Here is an 18,862-nt window from a genome sequence, read left to right as displayed (position 1 = left end):
CAGCATGGCCTGCCACCTGCAGTCGTCTAGGGGGAGTAGTTCAGTCACCATGGCCTGGCAGGAAAAATGCAGCTTCACTGCTTCCCTTAGTACTTGCACAAACCTGCAGAGAGCCTGAATTTAAAACTCTTCAGCTTGCATTCTGAATGCATCAGGCACTCCCAACCAAGTCACCAGCATGCTCCCTCTGTGCCCTTCTAACCTTCTCCTGTGACTTAAACATGACATTTGCCAAGGAAACGTTTTTTGATCTTTGCATTTTCCTTACAAATAAAAGCATGGCAATATGCCATAACTGGTGTTACAAGGCTCCCAAACCCCTCTTGCTGAGGATGAAGTGGATTTGTGTCAGTTTTGCTGTTGTGCACTAAGATGCTGATTAGCAACTGGCTGCACTAGTCGATATGTTGGAGAAGAAATCAAGACTGACTGCCCACAGTTAACAAATAAGCAAGCAGTAAGGCAGAAATCTGATCTGTTATATCCACACAAGCTCTATTTTAAATAGCATATTTTCATAAAGCTGTCCTTGTTTGAATACAAGCAAGCTAAATCTCACTGATTTGCCTTTATATTCATCCAGATGTCCTGTATGTGATATGAGCTATGGGTATGGTTTAGCCCAGATCCAGATCTTTATATACTGCACAAGCTCCTAAAGCATTTTATCCTGTTTTGAAAAATAGATTATAATTGGCTTAGATGTCAACTGTTCTGTGCATTCTGCCTTGGGCCAAATTGTGTTTCATCTTATCAAGAAGTAAGAGGTTTCTTTTCAACTCTGTTTTGCTTCCATGACTGCTTTGATCTTTAAACAATCAGAAAAGGAACAGCAGATCTGTGTATCTGTGGCTTTGTTCCTGTGCTTCAACTTGCCTGGGATGTAATGATGAGGACTACTTGGCAAACACTGAGATTTGCTAGGAGAGCAGGCTTGTTGTTTAACCTCCAGTACAAAAATTGTTCACAAAGTTAATTGAGCAGTAAGTTTTTTGTCAGGGCCATAGCTAAAATCTGGGGGCTTCTCAAGGGACTATAGTGGGGTCTTGAGCTTCTACTCTTGAAAGCCATTGCAAAAGTCTGGTGCTCTTTGAAATTCTGTGCTCCCTTAATGTGCTTCTGGTGAGATATAAACCCCCAAACTCTTCTTTAAAATGTAGTTGACCTATTGAGGAATTAAAAGGAAAGAGACAGGGAAAGACACAGCAAAGCAACCTACCTTCTCCTTTCATGTGAGAATATTTGCTCTCTGTGTTCATGCAGCTGTGTATTCCCTTTGCTTTTATACAGATGTGCTTAAAAGAACTATTTGGAGGACTTGAGAAGCCCACCTGTAAAGAGTATCAAAGAACAAAGTGTTGATACTGAATTAATAAAGTGCCTGAGCAGATACAAGAGTGTATGTGGTGCAGAATGTAGCAGTCCTGAAATGACACAATAAATGAAAATTATTTGCTAGCTGTTGAAATGTATCTTGTGGTTTCCACCATTGTCCTGGTTTGGAGCGGACTGAAGCTCTTTTACCTCTTCCAAAAGGGGGCAAAAAGAAAAATGGTTCACACAGGATTGGCTAGAATTGGAAAATGGAAATGGAAATGCTATTTATAACTACATACTACAGTGCAAAGGGTATAAAATACACAAAATCCATAGTACATCTTGGTCATAGTTCTCCAAGAACCTCCTTAGGCCAAAGCTTCACACCATCCTCCTCCAAACCAGGCCAAAAATAGAGGCTTCAAGTGCTCCCCACCTGCACCATGCCTTTCTGCCCCCCCATACCTGAGTGATGCAGCTAAAATTCAGCTTGGCAGCTCCAGACCCCAGCTAGGCTGCTCCTGGCCCAAATCAGCAGCAGGCTTCACTCCCTGACACCAAACCCAAGATAAAGCTCTGTCAGCTGAGAGGGAGAAAAAAAGGGCAGAAATGAACTCTGCAGCCAGTTTTATAGGGATGCAAGACTTACAGGAATAAAATAACAAAAATTACACTTTCAGGTCCACCTCCCAGACCTATCTAGCCTCTGGAGGCCCTCAACTTGATGGTACTTAAAGGCACTCAGCCTCAAACCATAACAACTGTTTACATATATGGTAGAGTTAGCTGATAACTGTCAACTGCTTTTAGAAACAGATTGCTTCTAGCCTCATTTGTTTAAACTTTGCTCTTTGGATGTATCCCTTTCTATCACTGATTTAACTCTTTCAGGTCTTCTCTGTGCATTCCATGACAGTTGCTTTATGTTGGTAATTAAAATGCTTTCAATTTCTCCAAAAGTTAGGAAAGCACACTTTTAAAACATAAAATGTGTTGGAGGTGAAGAAGGCAGAGACTTTTGACTTCCTTGCTCATAGTAGATTCTAAGTAATAATGCATTATTGATCTGTGACATATTGGTCCCTTCATGTAGGAGCTGTTTATCTAGAAGGGAGCCTAGAAGAAGCAAAACAGTTATTTGGACGTTTACTCTTCAATGACAAGGTATTTATGCATTTCTATGGTTTGATTTTCATTTTTAAAGTAATTGAGGTCATGCTTTCTTGTCTGCTGGAGAATCACAAATTAATGAGAAGACTCCTGTTGTACTTACATCCTGGAAACTACACTGGTTTGGGCAGAAAGGTTATGGTTCCTTAAGTGTGCTGTTTGTTGGTTGGCTTAGGCAGGAAACAGCAGGTGATGTGGGAAGCCTATAGACTTCCATTTAAAGTGCTGCTGTAGCCACAGAGATGAGTGCTGTGAATCCAGGTGGCATGCTTTGGGGAAATGATGCACATGATGGTTGCTGTTTCATGGTTGAATTGGCTTGGCCCTAAAAGTTTTAAGCATCTCTTTGAAAAAATACTACAAGGGATTTCATCTAGCAACCTCACAATCACATAATTAAAGTCTAATCAATTCTTGCATACTGTATCTGAGATCAGTATTAGCTGATCAGTACAAAGATGATTAGGGAACTGGAGTTGTCTCTCTTACAAGGAAAGGTTGAGAGACCTGGGGAGAGGAGTAGGGGGTTATCAATGCTTATTGATATCTAAAAGGTGAGAGACAAGGGGATAGGACCAGTCTCTTCTCAGTGGAGCCCAGTGATAGGACAAGGGGCAGCAGCCACAAACCAGAGCACAGAATTTCCACCTAAACATAAGGAAAAACCTTTTGATTTCAAATGAAGGAGCACTGGAACAGGCAGCCCAGAAAGGTTGCAGAGCCTTCCTTGGAGGCTTGCAAAACTCACCTGGGTGTGATCCTGTGCAGCCTTCTCTTGGTGAACCTGCTTGGACTAGATAATCCCCAGAGGTCCTCTCCAACCCCCATCATACTGTGAACTTATCCCACCTAATGGCTAAGAAAAGTAACCAGTACATGCTGCTGGGACAGTACACACGGCAGTAGAGATTAGATGACTTAAACAGTATTTTCCTCCTTGAATGTCTCTTGAGTCTGTGAAATGACAAAGCTTATTAGAAATAAAAGTATTTAGAAACCTATTGCAGCTCAGTGTTTATTTGCTGCTTAGTGCCTCCAGTGAAGGAAGCCTGTATGAAATAGAAGAAAATCAGTGAGCTTTTTTTATCTTTTAGTTTTTTAGCCCTTGCCTTTGGTGAAGTCAAACTTGCTACTGAGGAGAGTACTTGCAAATAAAGTTAGTCCCGAGGCTTAAACAAATCTTTTCCTTCCTTTTAACCACTTTTTATTTGGTTCAAGGATTTTTCCACCTCTTTGACATGAGCTAATTGGGAGAACTACAGGCGGTTTGAACAGCAAATACACGATTTTAAAAATTAGTTTGCCAGCGCTATTGAATTTGCAATAAGCAGAGTCAGCATCTGAAATAGTTCAGTATTTCAAGTAATGACATTTTATTTAGTACTGTGGAATTTGTTAAATGGCTCCCTTGAGCATTAAAGGCATCTCTCAATGTTTGCAGGACCTGCGGGATGTATGGCTTAATTATCCACTACACCCACTCCAAGTAAGTGTGGCCCTTCCTGTAATAAATTTTACAGCTCTCTTTTCTTTTCAGGGATGCTGTTCCGTAGCTTTCCATTGTAATGACACATCAGGAGCCGTGCTAAAAAGTAGCCAGCAGAGCTTATATATTTACCTTTGTGTTTGATGTTGGGTTGGGGTTTTTCTAAATAAATAATGAATCTTTCTCTCTCTCTCTCTAAAGATTAATCACTCCCCTTTCCTTGGCCCATGTTTGATATATAACTGTGCTTATATGATAAATCTAGTGAGAGTTAACATTTTGGCAGCTTCTTGTTCATCTTCTTGAAGTTGGGGGGGGAAAAGGGTACAAAATCAATCTTTCTATATCTTTTTTGTCAACCTGAAATTAATACTGAAACTTTTATAGTAGGAAGAGACATTAATTAAGAGACATTAATTAAATGCAATAAGAGTGTGAGTCTGAGTTATTTTTTTCTGCATATGGTGGCGTGGTGGTTTTGGTGATTCCTGTAGCTTTTGCACCAAGTAAACACTGAAGTGATGAAGATGTCTGAAGGCAAATTCATCCTCCGTGTACTGAAGGATACAAGTTCATAAATTGTTAGTTTACAAAGCTGAGAGTTGGGAAAATGGTTACCCAGTCCAAGTTCCCTGACTGAATTCTGTGAGAGACTTAGAGCCACATAATAGACCCTCTCTGTTCCATAGCTCCTTGTCTTCAGAGCAAATGTGGGTGTTTTCCAAGTGTGCAGGAATAGCTGTCATCAGATTTCAGTCACTAAGGTTTTCAGGGTCGCATGAACATCTGAGAGGGTTCTTCTGTCCAGCCAAGTCTCTGCTGTTTGGTGCAGTCATTTCAAATCCTTTGAAATACTTTTCTGAGTACACTCATCCAGCAGGAGGTCACTTTGAGGTCTCCATCTGGAACATCTTGTACATTTGTATGGATTTTGCAATGGGCACATAGACAAAATCTTCAGCAACAAATCGGTGCACATGAAGCATTTTTACAACCAACTCTCCCTGTGTCAATAGGAAAGAGTCTTAATGGGAAGATAAACTTTGGAGATTGAGCAGCAGCTCTCCTGCATGGTTGCACAAGCTCCCAAGAAGATTCTTCTTACTCAGGGTTTATTTTCTTTTACTTCATTTTAACCTTTTTATCCCTGCTTTCACAAAGAAGGCTTGGACACCGTTTTGAAATCTGAGACAGTCAATGCATGGAGCTTATAATTTGCTACTGCCTTAACTTGTGTGATGAAAAATTTTCTTCCATGTCCCAGACCATCCTAATTTTCTTCCTGCCAGTAGGGGAAACATAGCCTGTTCAGGCTGAAAAACACAGCCTGATAGCCTGAAAAAAAAAGGCATTTAAATAATTTGAAGTCATCCTTACTATGCTACAAATGAGATGCCAATTAAAAGGCCAGAAAAGCTCTGAGTGAAATAGAAAGGATATACAGAACTGAAGGCCTCTGTCCCTGTTATTTGGCAGTAGGCAAAACAATAGAAATAATGCTGAAAAAAAATTAGTAGTCACCTGGAGAGTATGGGTTTGTTTTTTTTAGAACAAGTCAAGCTGTAAAGGCAAATCCTGCCTCACAGATAAGGTAGGAGATGTTCAGGGAGTCAAAAAAAGTATGTGATGATGCAGGTAATACTGTCTGCTGGGTTTCCAAAGAGGCTGTTGGAAAGGCACTCGTGAAATGCTTTGTAAAATGTGTTTAAAAAAAAAAGGAAGGAATAATAAATAAAAAAAAGCAACCCCAGTGAATACTGTCAGTCCTTAGACAATTTAAGGCAATGGCTGAAATGGAGAAAAGGAGTGAAATGACCACATCTTTACAAGGGATGGAGACAGCTGACAGATTTCCCTAGGGGTCTTTGCTGAAGTTCGCATGCTGTTCGCATCCACAGCTTAGGGAAGAGGATGAGCAGTGAAGTGGCAGTTTGTTGACAATACCAAATTATTCAGGGTAGCAGGGACAACAGCAGGCTAAAAAATTGCAGTCTGATTGTGAGAATGCAAAAGTATGAAGTAAAAAAACAGATTAAATTTTATGGAGATAAATATAAAGGACTGTGCATGAGGAAGCAAAAAGTGGCCTCAGCTCCACATGCAATTTGGACTCCAAACTGGCCATTACCACCCAGGTGTGGGACTTTGGTGCCAGGATATGTAGTTGTATGAAGCTGCCAGCTGAAAGCTCAGGAGTGTTTAAGAAAAAAAGACAAATGAAGGAATAGAAGAGGGGCAGGCAACAAACTGAAAAAGTTCTGTATACCACTTGAAAAATTGTGGCAATTCTTACTTTTCCCTTAGATATCCTGATCTGGATGATTCCTGCTCTAAGGCATTGCTATACAAAAGAGATGCCCAGAGTGGCTGGACAAAATGCCATTTCACAGCTCCAGAATGCCATTTAGGTGTCACCACATCAAGAACATCAGACAAGAAACTGCTAAGAAAAGATATCCAAGTGATAACTTTGATTTTCTTGTGTTATTGTGCCCTTTTGAATGTCATACACTAAGTATATACTCTTTTTTGATACTGAAGGAAAATGGAAGAAATAGATTTGGGTTTTGTCTCATCTTGGCATGCTGTCAGTCAGCCAACCCTATTCTGAACTTCCAAATCTGATGCTCAGTTGCAAATAATGCAGTAACAGTAGAAAACTCAGACATGAACAAGTGTGCATGTGTTGTGAAAGTAAGTAGCCCATGCTACCCATATGCAGAGACAAGACTATGTAGGCAATGTGTTATAAATGCCTCACCCATTAAAAAAAGCATACAACAGAGCCCACATCTTCTTCAAGTAGCACTTACCCAAGACAAAAAGCCAGAAGAAACTTGGTTTTCTCAGTTCAGCTCTGCACAAAATGACTCATTCACTGTATTCTTTGCCCTTGGTTTACAGAAGGCTTGCTTTTGTCTGAGAAGTTCTAAGGCAGCATCAACTTCTCATTATTTTCACTTCTATTTATTTACAGTTGCAGGAGTCCAATACTGACAGACAACTCATTGAGACCTCTCCAGTTCTTCAAAAGCTTACAGAGTTTGAGGAGGCAATTGGAGTCATCTTTACTCACGTTCGACTTCTAGCTCGTGCATTCACTCTGAGGACAGTAGGCTTTAACCATCTGACTCTGTGAGTACATAGCAAGAGCCCTCATGTAGCTCTGTCAGTCCTTCTGTTAGCACCCCAGATTGCTTTATTTTTAAACAAACTCTAGCTAATGCATCTGTTCTCCAGAAGAGAATAGAGCAAGTCTGTTTTCAAGCGCACTTGGCTCCATATCCTGTCTCTGACAGTAGTGGATACCTTGTGAAAGACTATACAGGGTGTTGGAGAGCTATCCCAGTGTCTATTCTGAGCTTCCTGCAGCATTGCTATTTGCATACCACTCCTCAGACAGTAGGAAAACATCCCTGGAGGTACATATGGGCAGAGGAAAGAAGTAAACCAATGCTCTTGGGTCTAAGTGCAGCCCCTGTGTTCTGTTGTGTGCAGAGGTGGCAGGCCCTGTTTTAAAGCCAATGGCAGAGCCATAGCAGTGGTTCCCCAGTCTGTGGTCCCACATGAGTTTAAAACCTGATTGTTTTTAATTCCCTCAAATGGACAGACCTCTCTCTCTGTTCAAGTCACTGCAGTCACTAGTTCACTTTCTTATAAGAAGCTGCAGGTAGAGACCACATCCCAATACAATCTTGATGTCAACTGCCCTTTTCCTTCAGTTAGACTCAGATCTGTGGTCTAGTTATTGCATTTGTATTACATTTGTGATCTTATCATTGCAGTATTAGATCTGTGATCTAATAATTACAACTGTGAGCTAATAATTGCATTGATCTAATGCATTTGCATTATTTGCTTTCTCCCTCAAAGCTGGTGTTATAACAGTAATGAACTGTGTTTTCATCCCACCTGGTTAACACTGGAAAATTGCTTTAAATGCACTTGGAAATGCGCAAGGCTGAATTCAGATCACTCTATTTTAATTTGTGTGTGCATCCTGGGTTTTTTTTTTTCCTCCCTGAGTGCTTATTGATTTTGCTGCATTGATGTCTCATTTTTCAGAGGCCACAACCAGAGGATGGAATTCCTGGGTGACTCCATAATGCAGTTGGTAGCCACAGAGTATTTATTCATACATTTCCCTGATCATCATGAAGGGCACTTAACGGTGAGACTGTCATCAATCATGCTCTCCAGAAAAGTAGGAGTGGGATGGAGACTGAAATTATGGGAGCAGTTAGTGAATTACACTGGATTTGATTAATAAAAGAAACCTCAGCAACCACCGATCTTAATAAGGCTTTGTTAATTTTAAGCCATGAGCACTGCAGTGAATGGAAATGGTGATTTATGAGTCAAGTGCAAAAATTTTGGTTATATGGAATGGATCAATAATTTTAAGGATGTCAATGATGAAACTGAGAGGTAAGACTGGTTCTTGCTTAAAGATAAGTGTCTTAAACCAATCATTTAAATAGGCACATCACATGACTTGTATTAGTGATGACTAATAGCTTGTCAAACCTGCAACCAGGCAGGGTTATGATTCTTTATAAGACCATTTTACAATCTTTTAGTCTGATTTTCCTGTTGTTTTTGTTCATTTGGGTTTTTTTTTCCCCATCTGGAGCTCCTATGGTAGCCTTTTGAAATTAATTTTGGTATAGTTATCATCATCAGTTGTTACTTGCCACAGCCTTTCAGCCTCTCTTACTCAAGCTATGAACAACTCAGTTTGGGAACCTCATGGCAAACGATGGTACTTGAAGAACAGGGTGGTAGTATATGTAGTTTTTGTCCTGAATGATTCATTGAGTACTGCAGCTACACAGCTGTGGCTTTGTTTCTGAGGAAGAAATTTTCTTAGGCTTACTAAATATTTCTTGGGTTTGAAGTATTGACTAGAATGAAAAAGGGATGCATGTATCAGGAATATGAGTCAAGTCTTCTGGTTAAAATTAGGAAGTTGCAATGCAGGTTTCTTAGCTACTTGGAGCCATTTTCTCTAGTCAATGAAGGGATAACGATGCTAAGCTTCTACCAGGCAATGCATTTCCAAGTATATACTTCTTGCATGTTCTGGGCTAAGGCTGTTTACAGGAAAAACACACATGGTCTGACTGAAACTAATGTTTCTTCACCAGTTCTGAAGTTTCATTTACATTTGGATGTATTTTTCTACACCATTAAGGAGACAGAGTAGATAAACCATGAACTTTTGAAGTAAAAGTTAAAAGGGAGAAGAACCTTGTCATATTAATCCTTTAGAGAAACAAAAATAAGGCAAAAATCCAAGACTGGGCTGGGGGAGGTGGGGATGGGTTATGTTGTAGGCAACTTCTAAGAATGTAGATATTACTGTTGTTGCAGTAAGATAAATCTTTCAAGAACTATTTGGCAGGAAGAATACGAAGTGTTGCTATTAATTGAGGACAATGATCAGAATGTCTCTGTGTTCCTTAATTTAATGATTAGTGAGTAGGCAAACAAGTTGCATAGTCCAAGTTTGTAGTGGAAACCTCAAAGTTAGAGTGGACTGGATGCTGAAAACACATAAAAATATGGAGAAGTAGGCAGTGCATAGAATAAAATTTCAACTTTGGGGATGATGTGCATGCAGAGAAAAAGAAAATTGTCTTAGAATGGTTTTTGAGGATACATTAAATCAGATTTGTGAGAAAGGAGAACAGTGTGGGATCTGAAGAGAAACAGCAAACACTGAGCTCTTGTTATCTGGGAAGATAGATACATTCAGAGTAATAACACAAAGTGATTGTAGTATTGAGGACAATTTTGGTCAAGGATGGGAAGATTCTGCTTGGCTGGTAATGCAGTGACTTCCTAGTGTCTAGAGATAACTTGTGTGATGCTTGTAAATTAACTATATTTAAGAAAGGAGAACACTGTCCTGTCTACATATATACATATATATATATATATATGTATCACTTGGCCAATTGATCTGCAGAAGAAGAGCACAAAATTGTGCTGGCTGTTAGAAGACACAGCTTTTCCAGTACTGCCTTACACTACAGTCATGGGTAGTAGCATGCTGTGTGAAGAGAGAAGTATTGAAAAAATTAATTGCTTTGCAATTAGAGTTAAGCTCCAGTTGAGCATTCATCACACATTATAGCACCTGGAGTGATGAAGACTGTGTGCTGCCAAAGTGGAGACCCCCTCTAAAATACTGCTGGGAAGGTAGAAGGTACCATGGCCTCTCTGTGCCAGTAAGGGGAACTGTGTTTCCTGTTGGGTCATGCATGAAGAGGAGATGAATTGTAATACACAGCAAGTTTGTTAATCACAGTGCTAGAAGGATAACTCAGAGTTTTCTCCATCTCTAATTCACTGTGTAGTGTGTAAGTTGCTCTTAGTTTCATGATACTCTAATCCTGATTATGTGTCCTATCACAAGAAATACTTTGCAAACACAGCAAAAGAGATTCCTCTTCTCCCATTACAAGAAACACATTTTTGTTGGGTGATGCTGCACTTCTGTCTTGTAGGTTGCATGTTGTACTTAGTATTTTATGGGGGAAAGTATAGTTTCTTTGTCTTCAGGACATAGAAGTGAAGAATTTTGGAACAAAGCAAGCAGAGGAGTTTAGGCAGATGTTAGGGAAGCAGGTATTAATTCTGTCTGCAGTCTGCCTAGTTTATGAAGATCAAGTTGTGAGTATTTGCTTCATACGTCACTGCCAAGCAAATTATGAAGATACTGCTCGTTCTTTGTCTGTTGCCAGAGATGAAGTATCAAGTTCAGCAAATAAATCTTGATTTTCATAGGCTCAGTTGACATGCTGGAGCCAGGTAGCATATAACTTGGATCTAATCAGCTGAGCAAATGTGATATGGAAGACAAAGAGAAAAAATGTGCATGCAGCTTCTCAACTCTGGAGTACACAGAAACAGTGGGGGAAAAAAAGAGACATTCTTGCTCTCACCTCCACCTACTGTAATAACCATAACTTCTTAAATTAATGGTGTTTCATTTAAAGCAAAAAGAAAAAAATGGGAGGAGAGGAGAATCCTGCCTTATCCAAGGCTTCAGAAAGTTGCAAGAAATGCTTTAAGATGTACAGGATTGTATCTTTGGCAGCTCTCTTTATTGAAGCAATCAGCCTAGAGCCAGAATTAAGCATTTCAGGGTGCTCTACTGCAGAACCAGGTGTCTTAGACATTGTTTACACCAAAGAATGTTAGAGCCAGCTGTTTGTCAGGGATGCATTGGCTCAGTCATACTGTCTTCAGAAGATGCTATCTCACTATGCACTTTCTTCTCTGGTGAAAATGAATGAAACAGCTTCCTCAGCAGCTTGTTCTGAAAACAAAACTGTCTTGCTTTAATGTGCATTTGTTTTAATTACTGCCATTTTATTTCTCATTTGATGGATTCTGCTGTTCTACAGACTCCAGAACATAGTGTAGTTATACTTCTGTGTGAGAAAAGGTATATAACTCTCTATTACCTGCAGTGGAAAACTGCAGATCAGCCAAAAAAGTACCAGTCTGGAGAAGTGATACATGATTGCAGAGAAGCTCACAAACAAGCATGTTAAAAGGAAGACATATTTGCAGAAGTAATCTGTTCATGGAATAAATAGAATTTGGTGGGAAGAACTGAAACAGAAGGAAAATCCACAGTAGAAACAATGAGTTTGTTTATGTAAATCATTTGAGGTGTGTTAACAAACTCAGAGAAGGAAGAGGCTACAAGGATAAAAGTCACTTTCTTTCCCCCTAGCTCTCTATACCTTTCATACTTTGATACTGTTAATTGTTACCACTGAGTAGAACTTCTTTCTGTTACAGCTGTTGAGAAGTTCTTTGGTGAACAACAGGACACAAGCGAAGGTGGCAGAAGAGTTGGGTATGCAAGAATTTGCCATCACTAACGACAAGACAAAAAGACCTGTAGCTCTTCGAACTAAGACTTTGGCTGATCTCTTGGAATGTGAGTTCATTTGGTTTTAACAGCTTAGTACTCTTGCAACTTGTTCTTCCCTGCAGCCTGCTTTAACAAGCCATTAGAAATCCCCCAAATCAAAATTTACAATGTTATATTCAAGTTTTCAAATGAGTTATGCTTATACCTCCAAAAGTCAAATTCTTGAACGCCAGCCTAGATTTTAGAAGTCTGTTTGAAACCATGAATGAGATGCAGCCTTGAAGTTGTAGGCTTAGAAATCGGGGAGTTGTCATGACCAGGTCAGAAGCACATCCAGAAAGTTAAAGCTTATAACCCAAGTTGAGCTGTTTAACAGCAGTTTCAGTGTTTCATTAATAGGTTCATGTCACTGTTGGAAAATAAAGTAGAAGGTACATATTTCTGTGTTCATTTGACTGCGTTGTAGAAGGTTTCAGAATGATCATTCCATAAGAAGAAAAGGTACATGGAAATCATCTTTAGTCCATTTATGCAAGTTTATGACACCTTCTTTTCAAAGAAAGTGGAAATGATTAAGAAATATTCTGCCAAGAAAGTTAATCTGTATCTTTTATATTTTGATATATTGTATGAGGCATTCAGACCTTCTGGCTTTTGTCAAATCCTCTAAGAAAATAGAACTAGCACACAAACAGGTGTGATTTATATCTAAAATATTTTAAAGTATCCACAAGTGATTTATTTGAAGTATCCATGGTCACCTGGTTCAAATACGAGATTAGGAGCAGAGTGTTGTTAGTAGCTCTTTAAATGACTTGGAGGATTTGGGTAAGTCACTTAATCTCTTGGTCAACTTTACTTTTTCCTGTGATGCACGATAATAACACTCTCCTCAGATCACTGCTGTGAAACATAATTGACTATGGCTTTAGAGTACTAAGAGATACTTGTTGTAGAAGTGCTAGCCATTAATGTTCTCCTTGGATGAGTGACAGTACCTTTTTTGTTCCCCAGCCTTTATTGCCGCTTTGTACATTGATAAAGATTTGGAATACGTTCACACTTTCATGAATGTATGCTTTTTCCCACGTTTAAAGGTAAGATCAGTCAGGTTACTACTTTCTTGCCTCCATTTAAAACATGTTATTGTGTTTGAGACTCTTGCCACAATCTCTCAGCCATAAAAGCATCTTTGTGAACGTCTTACAGGAGTTCATTTTAAATCAAGATTGGAATGATCCTAAATCTCAGCTTCAGCAGTGCTGCTTGACTCTCAGGACAGAAGGAAAAGAGCCAGACATTCCTCTTTACAAGTAAGAAATGGCATCTTGTTGGATACAAGCTAATTGTCAGCCTGTATATGGAGGAAGATGAGATAAAGCACCCTACATTTTTCCCATAGTTTGGCTTTATTGTAGTTGGTCAGGTGCTTCAGCCTCTCTTTGATGATGAAAAGTACTGAACTGGTGTTCTCCAGGCTTTTGTTTTAAGCCATTAAAAGGAAAAATTAGTAAGCATTGTACCTCATACAGGTGCAGGGGAAAATGTATTCTTTATCTTTGAATGAAGCATCATTCTATATTTGTTCTTTTGATGTAACATATGAGCCAGCAGTGTGCTCAGGTGGCCAAGAAAGCTTACGGCATCCTGGCCTGTATCAAAACCAGTGTGTCCAGCAGGGGTAGGGAAGTGATCATGCACCTGTGCTTACCCTTGGTAAGGCCACAGCTAGAGTACTGTGTTCAGTTCTGAGTGCAACAGTATAGGAAAGATGCCGAGGTCCTGGAGCATGTCCAGGGAAGAGCAATGAGGCTGTTGTGGGGTTTGGAGGACGTGTCATATGAGGAGGGGCTGAGGGAGCTGGGGTTGTTTACTCTGGAGAAGAGAAGGCTAAAGGGAAGTCTTACTGCCCTCTACAACCACCTGAAAGGAGGTCATAGTGAGGGTGGTATTGGTCTCTTCTCCCAGGTAACTAATGACAAACTGAGAGGAAATGGGCTCAAGTTGTGCCAGAGTAGGTTTCTATTGGACTTCTTTAGAAAAAAACTTCTTTCCTGCAAGAGTGGTGAGATATTGCAACAGGCTGCTGAGGGAGGTGGTGGAGCCACGATCCCTGGTGGTGTTCAGGAAGTATGTAGATGTGGCACTTTAGTTCAGTGGTCATGGTAGTTGGGTTATGGTTGGACTCAATCTTAAAGTTCTTTTCCAACCTTAAAGATTCTACTATTCTATGGCAATATTCTAAATTAAATGAATGGCACAACAGCTGTGTGGAATGAAGTCAAAGTATCTCCATTGTCTTAAATAATAATATTAAGTTTCTCTCCATGATTATGCAAACATAAATGCCTTGTGTTACACATCCTGATTGTGGACTGTTTCTGATCCACAGTCAGGCACTGAAGGGCAACAGAAATTCTGGATGTTTTCCCTGCACTGTTCAGCCCACATATATCATCCTGGTTAGCGATATAAGAGCTCAGGGTCATGAACCTCTTGTACAGTTCATTAGATACATGAAGTTGGATGGGATGGATCTCCCTTCTCCCCTTCAGCTGTAAAATAGTTGTTTCAAAAAGGCTATAATAAACTTAAGATTGTGTATTGCTTCCATAGCCTTTCTATTAACACAGGAATGGGTGCAATGTTATCCCCACAGATAAAGGCTGTGAAAGTCCAAAGCTTGTGTTGTTGGAATTATTATATCAAAAAAACTGTGGAAAATGAGAATCTTAAGTGCATTTGTCACACTTAGCAAAGTTTGCAGTGAAATGCAGCAGTTCAGTTATGGTGGTTAAATGCACTTCAGAAAGACAATTGCTTCAACGCTGCAACTGATGCTCTGCAAATCCCACTCCTCGTTCTCCCCCTATGAGGGCTCACAGTTTTGTCCTGAGTGAGTGAGATGAATACAGTAAAACCAATTCCTGATTCTTGTAAAACCCACTGAGTATCAGGTTCCAAATGTTTGTTTTATTTTGCTGTGATGATAAATTGATTTTTTATAGTACAGCTTAGAGCTAGTAATATGCTGTTATCTTCCTATTATCTTGTTAAATTCCTTTTCTTGGAGTTATCTGTTTCACTGCAGTCAGTTCTATTGCTTTTAAATTCAGGTTGGGTTTTATTTGCTCTTGTCACAGCACACGGAGACAGAGCACTATAGTTAGATACTTTAAAAATTGATGTGAAATCGGTGCTCTTTCCAAAAAGAGGTGGTAGACAGAACTGTAGCTGACAGTGGGGAGAGATTTGGGACAGCAGGAAAAAACAGCAGAAGCAGCAATTCATTGCATGTCTAGGGAATGATCTTTTTCCCCTTTAGATGGTTTTTGGTGCATGCCCTAGACTTCAGCTGGCATGAGAAGCTTGTTTTGTGTAACTTTTCAAAGCTGATAGAAAATCTATATGTACTGTACTAATTTCCTATGTAGAGAGCAGACCAGTATAAATTCCTTTTAAAACCCTGCTAGCTGCATAACTCTCAGGGACTAAAATCGTAGTGCACACAGTAATCAAATGGATGTCATTCTTTGCAGTTGCACAGCTGTGCTGGTTTGAAGCTGTATTTGCAGCTTAGCACAATATACAGGCATATAGACAGAAATACATGCTGTTATATAGATACAAATTAAAAATAACACAGAAATACAATACCCCTCCCAGAAAGAGTCAAAGTCCCCACAAGCACTCCCTTCCCCTTCCCTCTTTCCCTCTCTTCAGAAATAACCAGGTCAATCCATGTATATCTCATGTGATAAATCTGGAGATCTGAGGTGAGATGTCAAAAAAAAAAAGGTAAGGAGGTTAGAGGAAAAAGGGGTTAGGTGGATTAGAGAGTTAAAGGCAGAGTCAGACACAGAGACCAGACTGCCAGAAAGAAAGAAGGCACGGCCAGAAGTGAGAGCTAACAAGTAGGTGAGAAGTGACCATCTTATCTGTATTGTGAGTAGTTGCATTTCTCAGCAGAAAACTGAGGGATATAGATTATTGGGTTTGGTTTTTTTTCTTCTCACAGCTAAGGATTTAATTTCTCTCAGTAAATATTAACCTCAAAGCAGCACAACAGCTACCCAATATTTGTATGACTTTTAGAAGTGCTTTCACAGTGCTTAAGCACTTTGTGTTACATTTTGCATTTTTGTTGTAAGTTAATTTTTCAATTTTCATATGGTGCTTGTGAGTGAACCCTAAGGAGTAAATGTAAGGAATACAAAGAAGGTGCATTCTATGTAAATGTCTCCTTTTTATTGCCTACCAGAGTGGTAATCCCTGGGTTAATGTGATTTATACAGGCGTCTCTCAACCCTTGCTCTGTACTTTGCACTCATTCCATTATATGTATTGACTAGACTGAAAGCTTGCTGATAGATGTGCCACAAACAGATTCTGGGGTTTTAATGCTTCCTGCTCAAATAAAATCTCTTTCTCCTTTCAGGACTCTGCAGACAGTGGGACCATCTCATGCCAGGACGTACACTGTAGCCGTTTACTTCAAAGGGGAAAGGATAGGGTGTGGTAAAGGCCCAAGGTACAGTGAAAGATTAAGAGTATGTCAATGTCCAAAATGACACTGGAGCTATGGAGACAATGAAATGTGTAGTTGGCCTTGGAAATGGAGAGCTGTGGAGCCGTTATCAGGCTATGTGTTTCTGCCTCAGCAATACCTGGAAGGGCTCAGCAAGTCTGGGTAGTTTGGAGTCTTAAGCTTTTTTGGTGAACTTATGTACAAGGTGGCAAGTAATTCTAATCAATTTGTGCCTCTCAGACTAGAAACTGCAGGACAACTTCCAGGTAATCGTATCTTTGGCTGTGTTACTGGATTACTGTCCAGCTCAGTCAAGGGTGCAAGACTCTCATGTTGTTTTTCTGACGTTATTACTTCCAGGCATTTTTTAGTGGTTTCTAAAGCTGCAAAGGCCTCATTTTATTTTCTGCTACCAAATCGGGTAGTGTCTATAAAAACATTGTTGTCTTATAGCATTCACACCTTTGTGATTTTGTTGCTTTTCCCATCTCAAGTAAAAGCAAATGCTTCAGTGAGGAATGGACAAAAATATTCTGTTATTGATCCAAGTTTAAAAATATTCTACTGGAGCTGAGGTGCTGTTGCTCACATATTTATGGAAAGGCTGATAGAACGCACGCTCCTTGAATAACTTATGTACTGGTTATCCAAAGGGTTCTGTTACAAAAGAGCAGCTAGTGTTTCACTTTGTCAGAAACTTCAGTTTATTCTGGACAACTTCCATCTTGTGTAACATTTTTTTGTTTGGCTTCCACAGTATTCAGCAAGCAGAAATGGGAGCTGCAATGGACGCACTTGAAAAATGTAAGAAATTCGGGCAACAGCGAAAATGATTTGTAGCTTACATCCTTGGTCTCTCTAGTGAGCTGAGGTCCAGGTTTTCAGGGGGAATGAGATTAGAACAGAGTGTATATGGTGAATGCTGGCAGCTGCTAAGCAGCAGGTTTTACTTTTAGAATTTTCAAAGACAGTTTGTAACAGGTAAGGTTAATACAATATCAACAGGTCTCTTTTTTCAAAAGGGAGTAGATCAGCTACGGAGGTTGCAACGTAGAGGGAATTCTGCAGTGAAATCTCTGAGATATTTTCCATGCTCACATATGCATGTGAACTTGTCCAGAGAAGGGTGATGAAGCTGGTTAGAGACCTGGAACACAGCCCTATGAGGAGAAGCTGAGGGAGCTTGGGGTTTTTTAGCCTGGAGAAGAGGAGGCTCAGGGGTGACCTCATTGCTGTCTACAACTACCTGAAGGGAGACCGTAGCCAGATGGGGTTGATCACTTCTCTCAGGCAACCAGCAACAGAATCAGGGGACACAGTCTCAAGTTGTGCTGGGGGAGGTCTAGGCTGGATGTTAGGAGGAAGTTCTTGACAGAATGATTTGCCATTGGAATGAGCTGCCCAGGGAGGTGGTGGGGCTGCTGTCCCTGGAGGTGTTCAAGAAAAGACTGGATGGGGCACTCAGTGCCATGGTCTAGTTGACTGGACAGGGCTGGCTGTTAGGTTGGACTTGGATGATCTTGGAGGTCTCTTCCAACCTGGTTGATTCTATGATTCTGTGCAGTGAAATAAGACTGGTTAGTGTCTGACAGTGTGATTGTCTCATCCTCTAATTTTGGGGAGGAAGAAAATTATTTTTCAGTTGCCAATTGAGAAAATAAAATTTCATCTCAGATTGTACAGCAAATTAGATTAAAATACAACAGGAAGGTCTCAGCCAGTGTAGGTTGTCAATATTTATGTTAAGAAAGCTGAGGGCTCAGTTCAGTATGCACCTCTCAAAGTCATGCACAGGATATCCAACACGGGAGCAGTCCTTGATTGCACTGGGGTCTTGGATATGAAAGGAATGACTGTATGCAAACTTCTTCCATGACAGAACTTTGGTCAGTTGAGTTAGTGCCAGGTGTGGAGCTACTGTAAAAGCAAATAGATGGCATGCTTTTTGGCCAGCAGAAGAAAATGAAGATGTGGGATTTTTGTTGTATTTGATTCAAAGGAAATGCATCTATTTCCTCAGATGCCTGGAAATCCCAGGGATTAAAAATTTCAGAAGGCAATGAATGAATCCCTGTGATTCAGACTTCTCTATATATCCATCTACTAGGCATATACTTCTCACCATCAGTAAATTTGACAAGTAGAAAAATCTAAGTCCCCTTCTCAGCTGAATAGATGCAAAACCTTACTGGGGTTTGGAGAGGTTTTTTTTCTTGTGACAGTAACAACATTCAGATAACTGTGAGCTTCATCTCCTATCAAATCCAAGGACTTCACAGCTCTTTTCTGGCATATGTATTTATTTGAATACTATAGACCTATAGAGGTCTTTAACCACCCCTCAAAACAGAGCCAGTTTTAAAGTTAGGTCATGTTTCTTACTGCCTTGCTGGCAAGTTTTGACTGTCTTTAAAGGAAGAAGGCTCTACAGCACCTATGAGCATCTATTCCATTATGTATTTTGTGG

General features: G+C 40.0%; 1 protein-coding gene across 1 annotated transcript in view; it reads left to right on the top strand.

Moving 5' to 3' along the window:
* The window catches only part of DROSHA (drosha ribonuclease III), an 88,612-nt gene that overhangs the window by 65,476 nt on the left and 4,274 nt on the right, over positions 1 to 18,862 (top strand). The window contains exons 23-31 of the mRNA XM_064160832.1: positions 2,411 to 2,481; positions 3,929 to 3,973; positions 6,951 to 7,108; positions 8,039 to 8,144; positions 11,792 to 11,933; positions 12,882 to 12,964; positions 13,077 to 13,180; positions 16,306 to 16,398; positions 17,153 to 17,199. Of these exons, the coding sequence (XP_064016902.1) occupies positions 2,411 to 2,481; positions 3,929 to 3,973; positions 6,951 to 7,108; positions 8,039 to 8,144; positions 11,792 to 11,933; positions 12,882 to 12,964; positions 13,077 to 13,180; positions 16,306 to 16,398; positions 17,153 to 17,199 (849 nt within the window). The remainder of the gene's footprint in view (positions 1 to 2,410; positions 2,482 to 3,928; positions 3,974 to 6,950; positions 7,109 to 8,038; positions 8,145 to 11,791; positions 11,934 to 12,881; positions 12,965 to 13,076; positions 13,181 to 16,305; positions 16,399 to 17,152; positions 17,200 to 18,862) is intronic.

This window comes from Pogoniulus pusillus, chromosome 21, assembly GCF_015220805.1.
Source record: "Pogoniulus pusillus isolate bPogPus1 chromosome 21, bPogPus1.pri, whole genome shotgun sequence".
NCBI classification, from domain to species: Eukaryota; Metazoa; Chordata; class Aves; order Piciformes; family Lybiidae; genus Pogoniulus; species Pogoniulus pusillus.
The sequence above is the reverse complement of the archived record's forward strand: the minus strand, read 5'-3'. Positions and strand labels throughout refer to the sequence as shown.